General features: G+C 37.8%; 4 protein-coding genes and 1 long non-coding RNA gene across 18 annotated transcripts in view; 1 reads left to right on the forward strand and 4 right to left on the reverse strand.

The window, feature by feature from the left end:
- LOC122874777 (caldesmon-like) overlaps positions 1–3,203 on the reverse strand; it is a 29,163-nt gene extending 25,960 nt beyond the window's left edge. For 11 of the 12 annotated variants that reach the window (XR_006377668.1, XR_006377667.1, XR_006377675.1 and 8 more), the window contains exon 1: positions 3,058–3,202. The gene's annotated coding sequence lies outside the window, so the exon portion shown is untranslated. Of the gene's footprint in view, positions 1–3,057 lie in introns of all 12 variants that reach the window. The other variant, XM_044193113.1, reaches the window with a different exon arrangement.
- Positions 3,204–4,083: 880 nt separating this feature from the next.
- On the reverse strand, positions 4,084–7,418 carry bpgm (2,3-bisphosphoglycerate mutase). 2 transcript variants are annotated; one of them, XM_044193345.1, is made up of 3 exons: positions 7,283–7,418; positions 6,137–6,759; positions 4,084–5,713 (listed from the first exon to the last, which is right to left on the reverse strand). In XM_044193345.1, the coding sequence occupies exons 2-3, from the start codon at positions 6,735–6,737 to the stop codon at positions 5,538–5,540; spliced, it is 777 nt and encodes a 258-aa protein (XP_044049280.1). In that variant the 5' UTR covers positions 6,738–6,759; positions 7,283–7,418; the 3' UTR covers positions 4,084–5,537. The 2 variants fall into 2 exon arrangements, with proteins under 2 accessions (XP_044049280.1, XP_044049281.1); XM_044193346.1 differs by lacking the exon at positions 7,283–7,418 and adding an exon at positions 6,880–7,259.
- LOC122874873 lies at positions 7,399–9,780 on the forward strand. Its single transcript, XR_006377702.1, has 2 exons — positions 7,399–7,536; positions 9,718–9,780. It is a non-coding gene; the product is annotated as an uncharacterized LOC122874873 (long non-coding RNA).
- On the reverse strand, positions 8,443–12,535 carry LOC122874869 (troponin I, slow skeletal muscle-like). Its single transcript, XM_044193347.1, has 8 exons — positions 12,394–12,535; positions 11,580–11,614; positions 11,440–11,446; positions 11,213–11,257; positions 10,943–11,074; positions 9,999–10,088; positions 9,695–9,868; positions 8,443–9,196 (listed from the first exon to the last, which is right to left on the reverse strand). Exons 1-8 carry the CDS (start codon positions 12,481–12,483, stop codon positions 9,110–9,112), a joined length of 660 nt encoding a protein of 219 aa, XP_044049282.1. The 5' UTR covers positions 12,484–12,535; the 3' UTR covers positions 8,443–9,109.
- A 449-nt stretch (positions 12,536–12,984) lies between these two features.
- LOC122874870 (troponin I, slow skeletal muscle-like) lies at positions 12,985–16,954 on the reverse strand. 2 transcript variants are annotated; one of them, XM_044193348.1, is made up of 8 exons: positions 16,806–16,954; positions 15,877–15,907; positions 15,741–15,744; positions 15,554–15,595; positions 14,987–15,118; positions 14,770–14,859; positions 13,585–13,758; positions 12,985–13,469 (listed from the first exon to the last, which is right to left on the reverse strand). In XM_044193348.1, the coding sequence occupies exons 2-8, from the start codon at positions 15,885–15,887 to the stop codon at positions 13,383–13,385; spliced, it is 540 nt and encodes a 179-aa protein (XP_044049283.1). In that variant the 5' UTR covers positions 15,888–15,907; positions 16,806–16,954; the 3' UTR covers positions 12,985–13,382. The 2 variants fall into 2 exon arrangements, with proteins under 2 accessions (XP_044049283.1, XP_044049285.1); XM_044193350.1 differs by having other exon boundaries at positions 16,785–16,947.
- Positions 16,955–18,806: the final 1,852 nt, after the last annotated feature.

Here is an 18,806-nt window from a genome sequence, read left to right on the forward strand (position 1 = left end):
CATAGCTGTGCACTTACACAAACATAGTGAGTGTAACATTAATATTTGTTTCATCTAATACTTTCCAACCTTTGACTTATTATTATACATGTTAGTTGTTAGGATGGTAGGCTAATTGAGGAATTAAAAGAGATCCATTTGTTGCTCTCATTGTAATTTGCACTGAATAACAGCATCAGCTTAATATACAAAAAATACATCATCAGATTACTCTACGGCCTAAAATCAGACAAGGTTCTTGTTAAAAGATAAAGAAAGTGCTTCAACACACTTATAGAATAAACAGTTGCCAGAGAAGCGTTTGCAATCAATCAAGAAGCCGCAGCTGCTTACTCCACATGACCAAACATGGTCTCGTATGAAATAGTCCCTGACCAGGATACAAATTCCACAGTTCACAAGCCACAACATACTGTAGTGGTGACCTTTTCTGCTGCTTATTAAAATGTTTGTGTACAGTTTGGTTGAAAAGGAGTGTGTGTTGTTTTGTGGCTGATGACCATCAGCTGGTAAAGTGGGGATTTGCAAGCATCTTATCATCTCTCTGTAGGTTCAACAGGACACTCACTCAGGCTTTCAGCTCTCTACTCAGTGCTCTGCAGCTCAGCTTTGTTTTAATAAGCAAAAGGACACAAGGAGTCCATCATCAGCTGACAGGTGTACCTTTAAAAAGTGGAAATTGTTTGTTGCTTGCTGTATTTTGTCCATGATAACAACTTAGAGTCTGTGTGATCGTTGAAACCGGAATAAAAATATGACTGGTGACACATGAGGGTCCTCGACCGAGTACTCAATGGAAATAGATGCAGCTATGTGCACTCCCTGTTCTGCATCCCATCAGCTGAGATGGTGTATTCAGCCTCCTTTTAAGGAAGTACACAGGCAGTGTTAGTTGTAGTGTCCCAGCTTGGCAAGGTGCAAGGCCATGGACAGTGAGCATGGTTTACTCTAGGAAATACCCGCTGCTATACAAAGTGGCAATCCAAGAATAACATATTTCCATTGTGATTGCTATTAATCATCTTTCCATAATGCTGCTGGGAGGCAGAAAGTACTGGAAAGCTTACTGGCATCATTGCTGTCAATAAAAGGAACCTGACTATGGCTGTTAGAAGCTGATTTTATAATATTAGAAGTTTTAAACTGCGGCATAGGAACAGCTGGACAAATTAATGCTACTTCTAAATCATTCTGGTATTGCCATAAGGAAATTTATTTCTTCTTACATCTAAGTAGACTTGATGGCAGACTGATTGCTGATGAATGACTCCATTAATGTCAGAGCCACTAACACTCACCTCTACCCCTCCTGTCATTTGTTCATGTGGAAAACCATTTCCTCTGCTATTTAGCGTCCCACCTGTACTACTAGAGAGCAGACAGCCTCCCTCCTTGTCGAACACTTTTAAGCAACAAAGACGCATTTGTGCTCAGGCTAAAACATCAGCAGTTGAATCTCCCACAAGAGTCACAAACTCTTAACGACAACTTTTGAACTCAAACTGTTTAAAAAGTCTTTGCTGATATCCCACGCTCTCTTGTCACAGGCACCGTATAGGCATTGGTGTTTGGATCAAGCTAATTTGATGCAGCTTTTATGGGGAACATAAGTCATCCACAGCTAAACATGTCATTAAATACAAGCTCTTCCAAGCTCCGAGCTCTTCTTTGTATTGTTGTTGTGAGGCTGTTTGTTCACATGTATACTGTACTATACTGTAGACACGCAGCTGTTTTCACTCTCATGACGTAAAATGATCCTGATTTCAAGAAGGGGAGAGGATGCTCTCGAAACCCAAACACATTTCCAGTCCCCAGAGAGAAGAGTCCGTGGTCATAAACTCACACACTCCAACCCCATGTGGTTGTAGCCTTTATCTTCAATACCATCTAAGGAATAGAATTCCGACTTGGTATGTCAACCACGGCAAACAGCTTTTCCACAGCCAGACGTCTGCTCAATATATGAGTAACAGAAACTAAAGTCAAATTATAGTATTCACTGCTGCGTTGGACAGAGCAGATGCAAGTGCAAAGCCTCAAGGAAAGGGAAGAAAGAGGAATTTGGGAGTTTGAAGCCATCGATTTGCAGAAGCATACACAAAATGCACGTTTCAGCTTACACGTACAATTACTTCATGAAAGGGGAATGAGAAATTTGCCACTTCTCTGTCTTCCCCTGTTAGAGCAACGCAGGTCCTGTCTTCCTAATATTGCATACCATTTCATGTATGCAACTTGGATGCAGTGCCTTCCAATTTCCATCCCGCTGCAGAAATATACTAAAGGATACAAGCTTTATATTTTCAACTTCTCTCTTGAGGAGTTAACTGGATGACCCTCCACTGAAATTAGTATATAGTACTATAGTCGTTTAATTGACTTTTATTGCATTGAATCAAGCTCAGTAACGTTTTATGTCCCTTAAGGGACATCTACAGTAAAGAAATTATTGCTTAGTTGTTGGTATTTATAGCTTTTGTTCAGAGAATAAACAATTTCATGCCATCTTGTTGGCTGTTACTCTGCCTGACGATGTGTAGATATGTAAAGAGGGGAGACGTTTCAACATCCTCTCCAGTCCTTTTAACATTTATAAGTTTTGCTTATTCTCTGCTTTAGTTTTTTTTCTCCAATTAATTTCTAAAAGTAAGATTCATGATAGGAATAATTAACTTGCAACTTTTCAAAAGCATACGTCTACTTTGAGACAGGCGTATCCAGATTAAATCAGATGTAAAATATTTTTCCTATGGGAGTAGAGGAGTGAGGTATCTATATAACAGACAAACCTAATTTCTGTCAATTCCTGATCTAAACCAGCTGGTTAAGTTTAAGTCATTGTTAATGAGCCACACACCTTGTCATGACATCAAATGATGTATGGAAACCAGCACAACGTTAGCAGTCATTAGTGCCAGTAATTATCTGCTCAGCTCTGATTACAAATCTCAAATTCTTCCACGAGTCACTCTAAATACAGAAAAATAACATCCTTCTTCATCTGCATTAACTAAATTATAAGATAGCATCACACATTATCATCGTCCAACTTACCAGGCTGACACACCAAAGTGACTGTTCTTGCTGGAAATCAGCAGAGGGAGAGCAACCAGAGTTTTATAATTACAGCATGCAGTGTACAGCCCCGCCTGCTCAAGCTGCAGCTCAGTGATGTTCACACAGGGCTGATGTGTGTGTGTGCATGTACAAAGTTTAACTTTAGGGATGTATCTAAATTGTAATGCCATTGATTCCTTTAGTTTATACACTGTTAATTATTTCTGAGATTAATTAACTCTTGGTAATATCAATCTAATGTCGGTTCTATTAGGATAAACTCTTTCTGAGATAATTATAAACTTTGTGTGTCAGGTTGGTTTCTTTTCTACATGATTTCGCACCACAAAATCGCTGTATAAAGAGTTTTCTGAATGATTAAAAAAATGTCCTAAAAATATATTTTTTGTATCATTTTCAAAGTAATTCATGACGCAGCTTAGGTCCTTCTACACTCATTCCCTTGCTGGTGTGAATGCAGGTTTGGTAAGAAATGACTGAAATTATATGCCTGTATGATGCACCTCTGCAATACAAAATGTGTTGCCTTGATGGCTACATGCAAACACTGTGGTCCATACAGTATAATGTCTATCAAGATACATGGTATCATTGTTGCCACATAGATGGGAATAAGAATCATGTTGATCATCGTATCCATTTAAAAGCATTTCCACCCAGTTAGGGTGGTTCTCCCCGGCTCAGCCCCACTGGTTTGGCCAAATTACAGAAATGGTTGAGAAATGAGGAGCCACTCCTCTGGATCCATCTGTGGTAGCCAAACAGACTCAGTTGCTTATTGTTTTCAGTGGGCTCAAGGCGACCAGAATCCAAATTGCAGGCATATCTGTACTTCCCAAACAGCATTGTTGTTTTGTTTTCTGATTTGTTTCTATTGCTCCATCACAAAATTTACAACTTTGTCAGTGTGACATCTGACAAGCCTTCCTGTTGCAAAATGATCTGAATGAACTATCTGATAAAAATTAAGCTTTAAATGTACACAGAACACAGAAAAAAAAATCTTTTAGAACATTTTAATTCCCTTTTATTTCACCATGCACTCTCATATGGTAGGGTGAGAACAGCAGGGAAGACATTAAATCATCTGACATGAAATTACAAATATATCATTGTGTTCTACTCTTTAGTATCTACAAGTGCATGTTCTTAACTTATCTCTTTCCCCCTGTTGACCTAACAAACCAGTGTAAAAAATAACAGTGGCAGAGAAACAACAAACTAAGAAAACAGGAGACACAAATGATGCTCAGTGCTGTACATCGACAAATAAGAGACACAATACAACATACAATGAAGTAGCAACCGAAGTAGAAACACAAGATGACAATTAAGGTAGTGCTGCTATAAGACATAATGTGCAGACTCAAGAGTGGCTTTTCACATGTTATTAACATTATATAAGCAACATGAAATTGCACATGTGTGATAATAATTTAGATTTTAAAATGAAAACCAAAATAGTGCTTGTATTTTACAATTCAACGCTATTTTTTCCCCCATATTTATCCAAAATAATGAATATTTACCATTCACAGTTGTTGCATTTAACAAAGAAATATCCTCATAATATCCCCTAAGAAGTGCAAAGTATAAACCAGTTATCACACCAAACAGGCATGTTTGTTAGCCACAGCTTTTTAAACTCAGCCTATTTTGTGTCAGAGTTAATGCACTGCATAAACCTCATAGAAAAACAACTTCAGCAGTCTTACTTATTTAAAAGTATGAGTAACTCATATGCGTGGGACAGTAGAGGTTTTCAGTGGTTTTGCATATTTACAGCATTTCTGTGGCTCACAATTACCCCGTTCTTGGAATGAACAGCCTGGCTATCAATTTCTATGAGGTAAGATTTGCTATAATTCTTAAATAAAATCACCACAAGACCTGTTTGATGCTCTACTTAAAATAAGCTTTTAAAAAGTAGCTGAGCACTGTGTTAATACTGAAGGCACATGTTTAAATACAAGGGAATATTCCTAAAGCTTATCAATGTAACAGAAAAGCATCTTCTAGAAAGGAGATTTCTTCTCTCTGGATATTTCAAGATTTGTAAGGTAGAGTCAATGAGTAAAAATAATTAACCACTTTAGGGTCACCATACAGGCATAAGTAGGGACAATTAGCTTAAACATCACATACAAACCAAACACTTCCAAAGTGCTTACACATAATACAACTCAACACAGTGCTGAAACATTTACAGTACTTTCTCCTGCCCCTGTCGGACCAGTCGTACCAGTCTGACCTGTGACACACACATGTATCCAGGTCAGGCTACTATTACACATACAGCAACTTCACACCTATCCTTTAAATCGTTTTGATGTTATATAATGAGTTATTTGACTCTTTTCAAGAGTTTTAACTGTATCTAATAAAAGTGCAGCGCACAAGCAACCAGAACAGAGCTATGTTAAGTCTTACAGGGTCTTACAGGCAGTTTAGTGCATTCAAGTTGATGGTTTGGCTTTTCCCTGGTCCTCCACCTTTTTAATTGCTGCCTGAATCTTCACCTGGTCTCCCAAGAGCTGTCGAGGTTTCACAGGCTTGAGGTTTTCATCCAGCTCAAGCAGCACTGGTATTCCTGTAGGTAAAGTCACGCTGGCAATATCCTCATCCGATATACCTGTCGAAATAAGGACAGTAATATTAAGATCACACTTGATGACAGGCTTGATGACAATAACACAACTCCCTACTGTATGTATATATTTTGTGCTGCATAATATTAAGTAACAGTCGATATGTGTTAAGTTACTGAGTGCCCCATGGCACATGGAGCCTCTAAAGCTTATGAGTGTGATGAAAGGTCAGCGTGGACTTCATAGGCACAGCCAAATGTAACATAAACTCACTGGCCTTTTTGCACAAGTTCAACCTTCCATTTCTGGAACTGAAATGTCTTTCTCAATTCAGTGACTCTAACGACTAGAAACAGCAGCCTGTAGTCCAGAAACTGTTGCTGAATTCAACTGAATGCATTCACCGCACAAAGACAAAAGTTGAGGGAACACTGTTTATAATAGCTTGGGTCAGTTCAGTAGCATACCTTCCAGGTGTTTCAGCAGAGCCCTGCAGCTGTTTCCATGAGCAGAGATGAGCACAGTCCTGCCTTTCCTTATCTCTGGCACCACAGTGCTGTCCCAGTATGGCAGCAGCCTGTCCAACACCTCCTTCAGGCTCTCTGCTCGGGGAAGGTTCTCCTTTGGCACGTCACAAGTGGTGTATCTGCGATCATTGTAGATTTCCAGGAAGTAAGGGTGGGATTCATCAATCGGAGGTGGAGTGATGTCATAGCTCCTTCTCCACAACTTCACCTTTTCCTCTCCATGTTGTAGAGCCATCTCTGCCCGGTTCAGGCCAATCAGGGAACCATAGTGGCGCTCGTTCAGTCTCCACGACTTGACCACGGGGACCCACTCCTGACCCATAGCCTCCAGCACCAGCCATGCTGTCTGGATGGAGCGGCTGAGTATGGAGGTGAATACTAAGTCAAACTTGTAGCCCTGCTCCTTCAGCAGCCTACCACAGTCCTGAGCCTCCTTCACCCCATCCTCGCTCAGCTTCTGGTCGACCCAGCTGCAGAAACGGTTCTCTTTGTTCCAGGCCCCCTCCCCATGCCTCAGCAGAAAGAGTTTGTACTTGGACATCCGAAGCACCAGCAGCAGAAACCTGCACACATTCAGCAGAAATTAACAAATAAGTTATGCAGTTAGTGCATACAGAAGTGAAAATACTACACACATTCAAACAGAATACCACTCATATCCAGCTTGCAATGTAAAGCCTCACTTGGTCACAAGTCTGTGTATCTGATCTGAGTTCAGGCGCAGGTACTTCTTGGAGGCAGTGCCAGCAAAAGGGTAGAGGTTGTCTTAAAAAAGAGACAGGCTAGAGGCAGACAGCTGCAGCAGTCACCCTTATTAACTAGCGTTATTCAGAGGCTGGACAAAAAATAATGATTGATAACGTTAGCTAACTGCTATTATGCAAATATTTCACTGGATGCTTCTGCAAAGCTTATTAGCAAGCCTGGAAGGATGGATGGACGTGTTGCTATGTAAATGACCGTTAGTACAGCGTATATTATGGCCGCCCAGACCGAGGTAAAGGACCAACGTATAAAAAACAGAACTACAGGGATGTGGCAACCTCATCCCAAAATGATCAGAATATTGAGAAAATGTCGTCTTACCCTGTGTGGGTTTTAAATCCGGCTTAAATGTAGCTAGTACAGTCGAAAGTGTTGGCAGGCCATGTACATGTACAGCAGTGTTCCCGTGAACGTTGATGATTGACATTGCGTTCCTCCAATCGGAATGGCGGGTATCACATGTGGGCGGTGCCTTTGTCAAATGTTATGCCCACATTAGGAGTTGTAGTAACGGCCAGGCACGTTCGCCGTGGAGGAAGAAGAAGGGGAGTAACCGTTGGGAATCTATTGGAGAGGTAACGTTATGGCTAGCTGACTGTTGATGTTGTGTTGAAACGGCTTTGTGGTTTTACAGTTTGGAAAGGATGCATGCTGTTTGTAAGAGAAGGACAGCAGATTTAGAGGCAGAGGGAAGGGACAGTTTATGTAAGCCTGTAACGTATTCCCGCCTAAAATGATGCAGGTGTTAATAAAAAATATTGGGGAGAATGTAAATATGACTAAGCTAACGTTAAATCAAACCTATTAGTGTTTTAATGAACAAAACTAATCTTTTTACCACTAGCTTGGGTACTGCCACATTGTTGTTCCCTCCAACATAATGTACAGTAAAGCTACTTAAGGAAGTTAACAGTTTTTGAATGTTTCATTTAAGTCAGGTTTCATTGTTTAAACCTGGCTTCAACACATTTAACTGCTACATCATTTCACATACACACACTTCCCTTTGTCACGTAAAGTGAGACATTGATTTACATTCATTCCCTTGAGATTTAATCCACCTCCAACCCTTGACCAAAAATCAAGTCTCAACCCAAAAGTTCAACAGTTTACCTTGTGGGCAATAGCTTTTTGACCTCAACGGCAGGTGAGTTCCTGTACTCTAAACCATTTTTTATTTCATATAGCATAGGGGTGAGCAGATGTATGCTGCTAAAATCGTAAAATATCCAATATTATTATAAAACAGTCCTTATATTTGATTTCTAACATTTGCCCACAATTATCTGATACACCATGAGATGTTAAAAGGAGAGCTACCACGGCACAAATGGTATGGCAAAATCTCTGACAGTAGACACATTTATGACGATATATACCATCAGACCATGTATACCGTGATTCATACAAGTATACAAATACTTAAATAGTGCTGTAAGGAGAGCAACAGCATTCAGCAGTGATGACACAGAGGACCATTCTTCTCTGAGCAATATCATTTACATTTTATTGTTTGATATACAATTCATAACACTGCCTCTTCTCATCATAATGTCTAATGCCACTTTAATTTTCAAGGATCCTTATGAGACTCCATGAACATTTATTCTCTGAAAATACAAGAATACACGGAAATGTTGTTCTCCATGTTTTATGTTGTCATCCAAAGGCAATAATTCAAAAGACGCTTTTGTAGGCAATATGGGCAAAGTATAAATTGGACAAATTCAGATTCATAATTGCAGACAAATATGCCCATCTGCATTTTCTCTGATTCTTGCCTGTTTATTGTCAAAAAGTAAGCCAGTAACATTACTACAGGTGACCTGAACAGCCAATAGTGGTGCCGTGTTCATTAATTCATATAGATGATAAAAACTACAAAAGCAATACAGTGCTCTAATAAATTAAATACATATGTTTTTCGTAATACCTCATATATAATGTCAAAAACTGTATGTATTATATGAATTATCATACAGTTAAATTGCCATTTACACATACACTTGAAACATGAACTGTGCCAGAACGTACTTGTTAACCTGGTCTTCATTTTCACTGTTATAAAGTGATTAACAGTCACATGATCCACTGGTTCCACCAGTTTTAGAGCAGCAAACACCTTCACAAAGAAATTCACCACAAAATCTACTGCCCCGCATTAAACAGCTTCTTTCTGCCCTCCATACCAGACATGGCATCCACGTTCTTACGCCAGTCAGTCACTTCCTCTTTCTGTGGGGTGAAAAGATTAAAATGCAAGTATTTGTAGCCATTTTGTACATCTGCACTAAACATCACTGACTCACAGATACTGTACAACTGCATTCTTGAAACCCTTCTCAGGTCAGTCTAGTTCCTTTAAAAGCATTTTAGCAGTTCAGGTTTCACATCAGGGTTTCATTTTAGGCATCATGTGAAGCTGCTTTAATTAACCTGCCATCTTTCACATCCATATATGTAAGAAATTTGTAGCTTTAGCATTAGTGTTAATATCCTGGATTCATGCTACTGCTAACTCTAAGCTTCCTTACCAAAACAGTACAGACTGTTTTTTTTAATATGTTTTTAATTGTTTTATCATTCATTTGCTGTGTTTAATACATGTACCCAGGACTCCCAGGAAAGCAGCACTGATAAAGAGTGGACTATCCTCAGTGATTGAATGAATGAATTGAAGGGACACCACATAATATTTTGCAATACATTGAAGTTAAAGCCAGCAGCCCTTACCTTCTCCTCCTCTTTCTTCACAGTCTTGAGGTTGGCCTTGAAGTCCACAGACTCTTTGACCTTAGAGCCCAGCAGAGCTCCCAACATGGCGTCAGCAGACACCCTCACCCTCCTCAGGTTTGGTCTCTTCATCTTGCCCTTCAACTCAAAGATCTTCTGAGACAGGTCCTGTATCTTTTTCAACACAAATGACAAACCCACCCTCAAAATTACCTTAAAACTATGCATCCCTTAACTTTGTAAGATGCTTAATTGGATGTGAAAATGGATAAAACTCAAACGGTTATTCACAAATACTACTTACCTCCTTATCATTTTTCATCACTTTAGAATTAATGTCATACCGCTCTTCATCAACCACATCAATTTTCTGGTGTAGCTCTTTGCAAAGATTCTGTGGGCAGAAACCTTTAGTGTATTAGTCTTTAGAGTTTTAAAATTTGTTTGAATGTAACTGGTCTGGACAACTTCTGTATGAGCAGTGATTTGATTATAAAATATACCATAATATTAATATAAATACATGCAACATTTGCTGTAGAATTAGTTTCATCTGCAGATTAATCCAAGGACTTTGCTTTTGATCATTTTCATTGGAAGTATTTTCTAATGGTCCCTATTAAAATGACATTGAGGTCTGTGGATTATTCTGACTAACTGAGACATTGTTCTTGGCAAGCGGCTTTACTGTTGACGTTTTCAAATGTAATTTTTCAATGCTTTGATTTGATTTCACTTTATTATCAGAATATTTTCTGAAATTTGTCTTGCGTCCCAAGATGTACACTGTTTCACATTTAACATTTAACCAAAATAACAAAACAAATACTACAAACGTATATAACATCAGACATTGCGAATACGTGCAATCAATTTAAATGCTCTCTTTTAGTGCTTAATCTGCACAGGAACACTGTGGCCTACTGAGAACCCAAACTCTGATTTAACAATTTGACAGACCAAAGAACAAAAGCAAAAGCGCCACAAACTAAATTACATTCACCTTGATTGTATTTGGGTGGCAAGCAGAAGTCTCAGTGACAGATATCTCAAAACTTGTTCAAATAAAAACAAAACGAATTGCTTGCAGCTGGATATCACTAGGAGGTGGGGGAAAGTGATTTGGGTGAAGTGACACTTTTAAAGTGTTTAGGCAGTTATGTGATTTAATGTTGACTTTCTTTAGAGCCAAAAACCACAAAAACAAAACTCCTTATGTGGATTAAAATGCTTCAATGATAAATGTACCTGTAGATCCTGCAAAGACAGGCCTGACAGTAGGAGCTCTGGGACTCTCTCAGCGAGGGTTCTCTCTCGTTCATCTTTTCTGACTTGCTTTTCATACTCCAACATAGTCATGGCCTTCTTTAGCAGTTTGGTCTGGTGCACATACAAAATGACACCTCAGTCAACCAGACAAAATATGGTTTACAGCACTTAAAGAATGTAAATTCTTGAACAAGATTTTTTTTACAGCATTACTATCCAAGACTAACACAAAAGTTACACATAATATACCTTCAAGAACAGTCTGCGAGATGCGGAGATCTTTGGCTTTGGTTTCTGGAAAAAAAGACGGTATACATGTCCGATTTCTGGCAAAACATTTCAAATATACAACAGTGTTCAGTTCTCCGCAAGTTTTGCACATTAGTCATGTTATAATTCAACAAACACAAAAAATGACAACATATACAATGCTGACTACAGCCTGAGTAGAATCTGTAACAGTAGAATCAGCTCACCAAAGACCTGTCCGGTGAGGAAGGCGGTGTCCATAATTCAAGAAGAGAAAGAAAAGGTGCAATTTGTTACATTTTTGGAATTTCATATACTAAAATTTGAGTTTTGGTTTGAAGAAAGTAAATGAGACATGGGTACTTACACTTCAGACATGGTTACAGTTCTGTGTTTCTCCCCCTGTTAAATCAAAGTAAAAAAGAAAGGAAGAAGAAAATGATCAGTTTTTTACAGAAGAATACACATACTGCGAACAAAAAAAAGCAAAATTAAGCAAAACTGGCCATCAGTTTTCATTACATATGATTTAGAAATCCTACCATAGGTTGCAGTTCCATAGCAGGGGACACAATCAATGTATGACATTGTCTAAAGGTCAAACCTATATGACTTAAAAAATACTCCCTAAAACCAAGCCAGAAATTGTTATAATTACCTGACAAGTAATCAATCAAGACCAGAGAGGGCAGGATTCATGTTGTTTTTTTATATACATTTTTTAGCAAAGATTTGTCAATTTCAGATCATTACATTGAAATGACTCTACAAAATATAAGCAATGGGAATATGTTGCAAAGAAGAAGAACACATAAATCAAATCCACACTGTGATGTGTTATTTATAACTTCTACTTGGACTTCTGTACAAGATCAGGGGAAGCCAGCTGATGTCAAACATGAACAAAAAAAACTCCCTGACTCACATGTAAGGAGATTCCTTTTTAAAATGAGCTGGCTTTCAGTTGATAACAGCAAATAACATTCAGTTGTAAGAAATTATACCTTTCATTAACATAGATGCTGTTTTAGCGGAAACAATTCACCCATAGTTTTTTAATACAGATGAATTTGGAGTAGCATCAGTTTTCTCAATTTTTAGCAAAAGTATTGTAATAAAAAGCCTCCATCTGGTGTTTTATCTCTTCATGTTCTGTAATATTTTAAAATAAAACTCCTTACCTTATACAGAAGGTGACAAATACTCACAGGCGTCTTTTTCTGAGATGAGAAGGGCAGAAAGAGGGTAGATATATAGATTCCAGCGCTCATGTGAGTGGCTCACTAAAATAGCCCCTCTGTCCGTCCTCACCATTCTTGTACTGCGTCTCACATCGCATAATTATGAGGTGTGAAAGTTCTTATTGGGACTGTCCACCTGTGATGCTTTCTTAGTGTAAGACGAGGAGACGGTGATGTTTGAAGGAGCTTTAATTCAATATTGTGTGTGTGAAATTAAAGTTGATCCCACATACAATCCAAGTTGATCATTAGATCACACAGTGGAGGAAAACAATGGCAGGATTGTTATCTTTTTATTGAGAGAACATTGCTGGTTTCATGTTTGTATCAAGTACATAAACCAAATATGAAGATAACATACTCCCACTGCAATAACTTTAACAATCACTGCCATCATACTATTTAATTTTTAGCATTATATCTTTAATAGCCAATACATTCTGAAAGCCTGACAAAATAGATGGCAATTAATCACAGCAGATAAACACACTGGCAATTGTTAATTTACCAGGGACAAACAATATTTCTCCACAGTCAACATACTATTCTGTAGGTCCACAAGTGTCTGAGTGTCCTCTGATGGTTTGAAAGAGTTATGCTGCCATCACAAGGCTGCTAACAGTCACTGCATCACAAAGCAGCTAATGACACAAAACTGTTTCTAAAAATACTGATGTATATTGATTATCAGTATGATTTTAAGGCCAATTGAAGCCCACAGTCCTTCTTTGAATAAACAACACCTGTTCCTTTTCCTTTTTATTTTTATAAAATTAGAGCAAGACTATGCTGGTTTTGAGGGTGTTTGTTCTACCTGCAATTCATAAATCACTTTAAGTAAGTAATGTTAAGAAGAAGAAGATCTCTTAAACAAAAGTAAAAAGTTTCCTTAGTTGCTGGAGGCATCAAAATGTCCATAAATATAAAATCTATTGTCCGGCATTAAACAGCTTCTTCCTGCCCTCCATACCAGACATGGCCTCCACGTTCTTACGCCAGTCAGTCACCTCCTCCTTCTGTGGGAAACATAACATAACATGGGACATACAGCCAAGATAAAACTGATCATTTGACCAAAAATAGCTCGTTACCTGGAGGTTTCTGAGACCCTAAAGCAAAAGCCAGGCTTACCTTCTCCTCTTCCTTCTTGACCGTTTTGAGGTTGGCCTTGAAGTCGATGGACTCCTTATGTTTGGAGCCCAGCAGAACGCTCAGCATGGCTTCAGCTGAGATCTTCACTCTCTTCAGGGTCGGTTTCTTGAACTTACTCTGAATCTCAGTGATCTTCAGATTCATGTTGTCAATCTGGCCGGGGGATTGTGTGATAGAAAAGATTGTGGAAGTTCACTCTTAACCTTAGAAACAGTCATTTAATTTAAAAAAATCTTAACTTTAAGTCCTTTTTTTTTTTTTTTGCTTTTAACCAAATCTTGCAGTCTTCCTCAGCAGATGGAGTTTACTCAGATTAAGTGAGATGTGATTAAAAGCTCCAGAAAAAGCAAGTAAGTGGACCTTGAGTTAAAACATTTTTTGTCAAACTAATCCTAAATTGTTTAGATTTTGTAGTGGATAACTGTATACAGTATACTGTACTTGTGGAGGGAACAACTGTACACATGTGTTAAAGTAATCAAATTCCTCTAAAGTTAGCAGCTCGTTAAGGCTGGGCCAACCAGTACTCTGAAATACACTACTCCTTTATATAAAAAAAGCATATTTTAACAATTAGTGGAGATACATTTAAAAAAATAATTCAATTGCTACTTTTACAGATGTTTAATCATCTGTGGTTAGGAAGTATTATCTGTTTTATTGGCAGTGAATCTCATGATTGCTCAATACACCATATTTGATTTATAGCCAGTCTTGGCCCAATTTATTATTGTTGTAACCCTAATAATAATTCATTGGCTCCAAACTGATTAGCAGAACATAATTTACTGCTGTATCGTATCTACCGTGTATTTCAATAAAGCAGGTTGTGTGTTCACAACCAAATCGAAAATTTCCAATTTTCTCCCAGTTTACTGTTGTTGTTGTAAAACACAACTATGAACTGTGTTGAGTTCTAAAATATTTGGGGGCACTGTTTGGTGCTATAGCAAAGTCACAGAGTGTATATATAGAACAACAACAGGCTTTATGCGAGTCTGTTATGTCTTGTTATTCTCCGTGCTGCCACTGGGCGGCAGTGTTGGTAATTTTTAGCTCTGTGATGTTGTGACCCTCTTCATAGTAAAAGCACTGAATGCAGTAACTCTAAAAACATTTCCACATGCATCATTTCGTCTTCCTGTATATTCTTGAACAGCTCACCTCCATTTTGTTTTTGGACACCTTTAGGCCAATATCATACCACTCCTCATCTACAACATCAATCTTGTGGTGCAAGTCTTTGCAAAGATCCTGTAAAATAAAACACCAAGTAAAAGACACCCTCTAGTGGTAATATAATATAGTAAGAACTCAAATAGAAAGAATTGTGAATAGTTAGAGAAAAACATTTTTAAAAGATTATAGCAAAATTAAATACCTGCAGCTCTTGCAAAGACAGACCAGACATATTTAGAGGAGGAAGTCTTTCTGCCAGAGTAGCTTCTCTTTCCTTCATCTTCTGTTCCGTCTCCTCCTGCAGCATCTGAGCAGCGACTGCCAGCAGTCTAATCTAAGGAAAAAATCAAAATAAACAGATGAAAAAAGCCTTTTCCCCCAATATAATTAGGATCCCTTGACCAATTAGATCAAATGTTCACATAAATACCAGAATATTTCATATGATACAACTTGACCATGAGTATGACACATCCTTTAAAAATATTTATACATATGAATACCAAGCACGTATGTAAACTGTATGTGTAATGCAATTCTTAACACACATAACAACCATTTCTGACGTTGCAGGATACTGTACACACCACTTCATGCTGTACTGTATGCTAGCTAATGATCTGATCTTTGTTAGCTAATGGTTACAATCCTTGTTTTTGTTTTTTGTTTTGAGAAGCACAGTGAAATGCATTCTAGCATCTTATATGAAAATCCAATTCATCATAATAAATAAACAAAAAAAATATGTCTTAAATAAAGAAAAACTAACCTTCAACCCAAGTCTTCGAGAGGATGAGATCTGTGATTTTTTCTAGAATTTACACATAAAAATATTCATTATAGTTTATACTCTATATACTTTATATGACATTTGCATCTAATTTTTATGCCCTTAATAGACAAGTGAAGGATTGGAAAAAAGGACTTATTAAAGATGTCGTGTGATAAATACTCACAGGTCTGTTGGCACATTAACAAGAGGGAGAAAATACATGTCAGCATATTTATATAAGAGATCAATACATTAGTTTACAGTATACTTTGAAGCTGTCAATGAACACATTAAAATAAACCAAAAGAGATTATACTTACGTATCAGCCATGATTGTCTTAAATTCCCGCACTAGAATTGGAAAAGTAAAAGAAAATGAAAAGTCTCTTTGCAGAAAATGAAAACTGTGATCTTGTGAAATTTTAATCAACATGCATTTAATTGCAAATATGAATTTCCTTCACCATGAATTTCCTTCACCTTTAACGCCTGTTCAATTGAACTGTATGCTAAAGATTGACGATCTCTTTAACCTCCCTGGTCAAATTATTTCACCCACTCCAAATATTCATTGGACCATTAAAGCTGCACAAAGTTATTTATTGTTCACTCTGTTGTTCCCCTTGTGCAATTTAAGGCAAAGTAGTTCTGTCGCAATTCACATTTTGCTTACTTTATTGTGATCATCCTTTGTCAGCTACAGTATGTGTAATCAAAGAATAATATAGATTTATATAGATATAGATAGACTTTTATTTTCCCCCCTCATTCATGTGGAATTCAAATGAAAATTCACCAGAATTAAATAAAATGTTATTACAAATTTAAATACATATTAAAACTAGATTAAATAATAGTCAGGCTTTGGTTTGCTGTTTCAAATGCATGCAGGATAAATCTTTCAAAATTACTATAAACACAATAACTTTAAAAGCACTTGTGTCATATGCAAAGTTTCCAAGTGCTGAGTCAGTGGATGTGTTAACATAACTGACAAGAGTCTCTGCATAGGTGACAAAAAAGGTGAATGGCCAGATAATCCACAGGCATGTAAAATTACATTGTTCACTTTAATCTTAATCACAACGATATCCAAATAAAACATCAAAGTAAAAACAAGACACTACTCAAATTAGAGAGATTTTACAGATTCTAAGTTAGTAATTGTTTTAAACTCATAGCATGCTGAGAAGTTACCAGAAGTACCAGAGTATTAGCAACACTGTACCTTGAAGCTGAACAGTCCTACCTCAAAACTGAAGAAAAGTGTGTGTGAAGGAGGCAGCAAATGACTTTCTGAGAGTCAATGGAGAAAAATCAATCAGATTTATAGTGGCTGTGCCAAATGTGAATGGCTCACAAAAATAGACTCCTGTCTGTCCACCAGCAGTGACATTTACTGTTGCACATAGCATCGCCACAATATTCAGACAGGAAAGAGGGTAATAAAACTTCATTTATGGGCTCAAACATGTGGGTATCTTGTGTGGTTTTGACAACACCTGTTGGTGGAAGCGACAGTGACCATTTAAAGAGGTGACCACATTTATGCTGGGTCAGTGCACAGATTCACATTTGATCAGGGCCAGCTTGTTGGAGTTTGGATCAAGTTGTCAAGGAGACAAATAGAAGGAAGAAAACAAACCTGGAGTGTCAGCATTCACTTGTTCTGCGCTTTTATTTATAGAACAAACAGCACAATCCAAGTGTGAATCTGGACCATCTCAAGATGTCCATTCAAAGGCATCCAATAGTGTCAACAACTGAGACCGAAGAGGTTTTTAATACCCATTCCCATATCTGCATTTCTAGTGGCCACATCAACTGTATGTCTTAAGAAAATATTCTCATTGCTTTGTTCATGGCAATTTGCAGATTCATCCTCAGATTTGAAGAAAATAGAGATTAAAAAACTGAAAATTAATGAAACAATCTTAATGTTTTTGAGAATGTAAACACTTTTTCCATTTAATAAAAAAAATGGCAGTGATGTAATGATTGTTGCGCCACATTCAAAGGTCTGCGCTGACCCATTGCTGCAGCTTTAAAACTGATTTGCTTTATCTCCTTGCATCAATTCGAACTATTGAGCTATGAGCTATTTTCTAACTTTCACCACATCATTTTAGGAAGTTGAAGAAGAAGTAGTATAATGTTCAGTGCACATCTTCTATCCACCTTACTGTATATACATCACCATTCCTTTGCTTGTGTGTGATGACAGACTTTTGTAGCCTGATAACACATTACAGGACCACTTTGAAGGTAAGAACAAAGCCAAAAGTTAGTCAGGCTTTATTTAGGGGACCAGAGGAACAAGGACAGGTGCAGGTTAGGGCTTGATGGTTTGTAAACTGAGCCAGCCACAGTTCTATCTGTGTCATTGTTGTAACATGGAGTCAAATTTTCAGTTCCTCAAAGTGCTGCAACTCATGCCCTCACGTAAGGACAGGTAGGCAGCGAACGATGAAACAAGAATAGTAGAGTACAAACCTTGGGTCAAATACTATTTTTAGATCACTTCTAGTACTTGCTTTAAAGGAGTATTCAAGCAATTTAGTATTGCACTTCCATAAAGTTGAGTTACTCACAAGAGACGGATTAGAAAAAAGAATGGTCAAAACTGGCCCAGAAGAGGCAGCGATATCCTGACTGTTAGTCCCTCATATGGGTCAAGCTCCAAGCGCACTGGATCCTAGATTTCCCATAATGCATCCATCTATTTGTTATGCTGCAGCCAAATCAGCCACTTTTGTGGTCTTACGTATTTGGAGCAGATCGTTAACAAGTGAAAACGGATACAAAACTGTGTATAGCCTCTTTTTATTTTGCTGAATCGATTGTATTAGTACACAGCCCCCTAAAGAGAGAGAATGTTTTTGAAGACTACTTTTGCATTCCCTCGCAATATGTGTTGCGTTCCCTCACAATACTTGTGTTACATCGCAAGAGAGTACTACTGCTCAATAGGCATGCATGGATATGTAATTAGTGAAAGTAAAATTAAACAAATTCTCAGATCAAGAGGTCTCTCCAGAAGAAAGCAGTACGGTAATCTGCAGGATGCTGTCAGTTTCAGTTTTGAAGTTTGATGTTCTATCTGACAACTTATTTGCAATGGACACCATATAAGGTGAGGTTTACATAAACAATGCTTAATGCATTAACTTGAGAATCTCCACACTACCTTCCATTACAAATAGACATACGGCTCAGAAGGAATGGAAGAAGAAAAGTATTGCGAGAGAAC

The sequence above is a fragment of the Siniperca chuatsi genome, linkage group LG4, assembly GCF_020085105.1.
Source record: "Siniperca chuatsi isolate FFG_IHB_CAS linkage group LG4, ASM2008510v1, whole genome shotgun sequence".
NCBI lineage: Eukaryota > Metazoa > Chordata > Actinopteri > Centrarchiformes > Sinipercidae > Siniperca > Siniperca chuatsi.

What these genes read in the sequence shown, in the direction of transcription:
- LOC122874869 (XM_044193347.1), bottom strand. Translation starts at nt 12,483, where the DNA reads ATGAGCGCTGGAATCTATATATCTACCCTCTTTCTGCCCTTCTCATCT. An exon ending in TGATGAAAAATGATAAGGAG is followed by an intron (nt 9,869 to 9,998) that starts GTAAGTAGTATT and finishes GTGTTGAAAAAG; the next exon opens with ATACAGGACCTGTCTCAGAA. An exon ending in TGAAGAAAGAGGAGGAGAAG is followed by an intron (nt 9,197 to 9,694) that starts GTAAGGGCTGCT and finishes TTCACCCCACAG; the next exon opens with AAAGAGGAAGTGACTGACTG.
- LOC122874870 (XM_044193348.1), bottom strand. An exon ending in TGTCTTTGCAAGAGCTGCAG is followed by an intron (nt 14,860 to 14,986) that starts GTATTTAATTTT and finishes TTTATTTTACAG; the next exon opens with GATCTTTGCAAAGACTTGCA. An exon ending in TCAAGAAGGAAGAGGAGAAG is followed by an intron (nt 13,470 to 13,584) that starts GTAAGCCTGGCT and finishes TGTTTCCCACAG; the next exon opens with AAGGAGGAGGTGACTGACTG.
- bpgm (XM_044193345.1), bottom strand. Translation starts at nt 6,737, where the DNA reads ATGTCCAAGTACAAACTCTTTCTGCTGAGGCATGGGGAGGGGGCCTGG. An exon ending in TCTGCTGAAACACCTGGAAG is followed by an intron (nt 5,714 to 6,136) that starts GTATGCTACTGA and finishes TTATTTCGACAG; the next exon opens with GTATATCGGATGAGGATATT.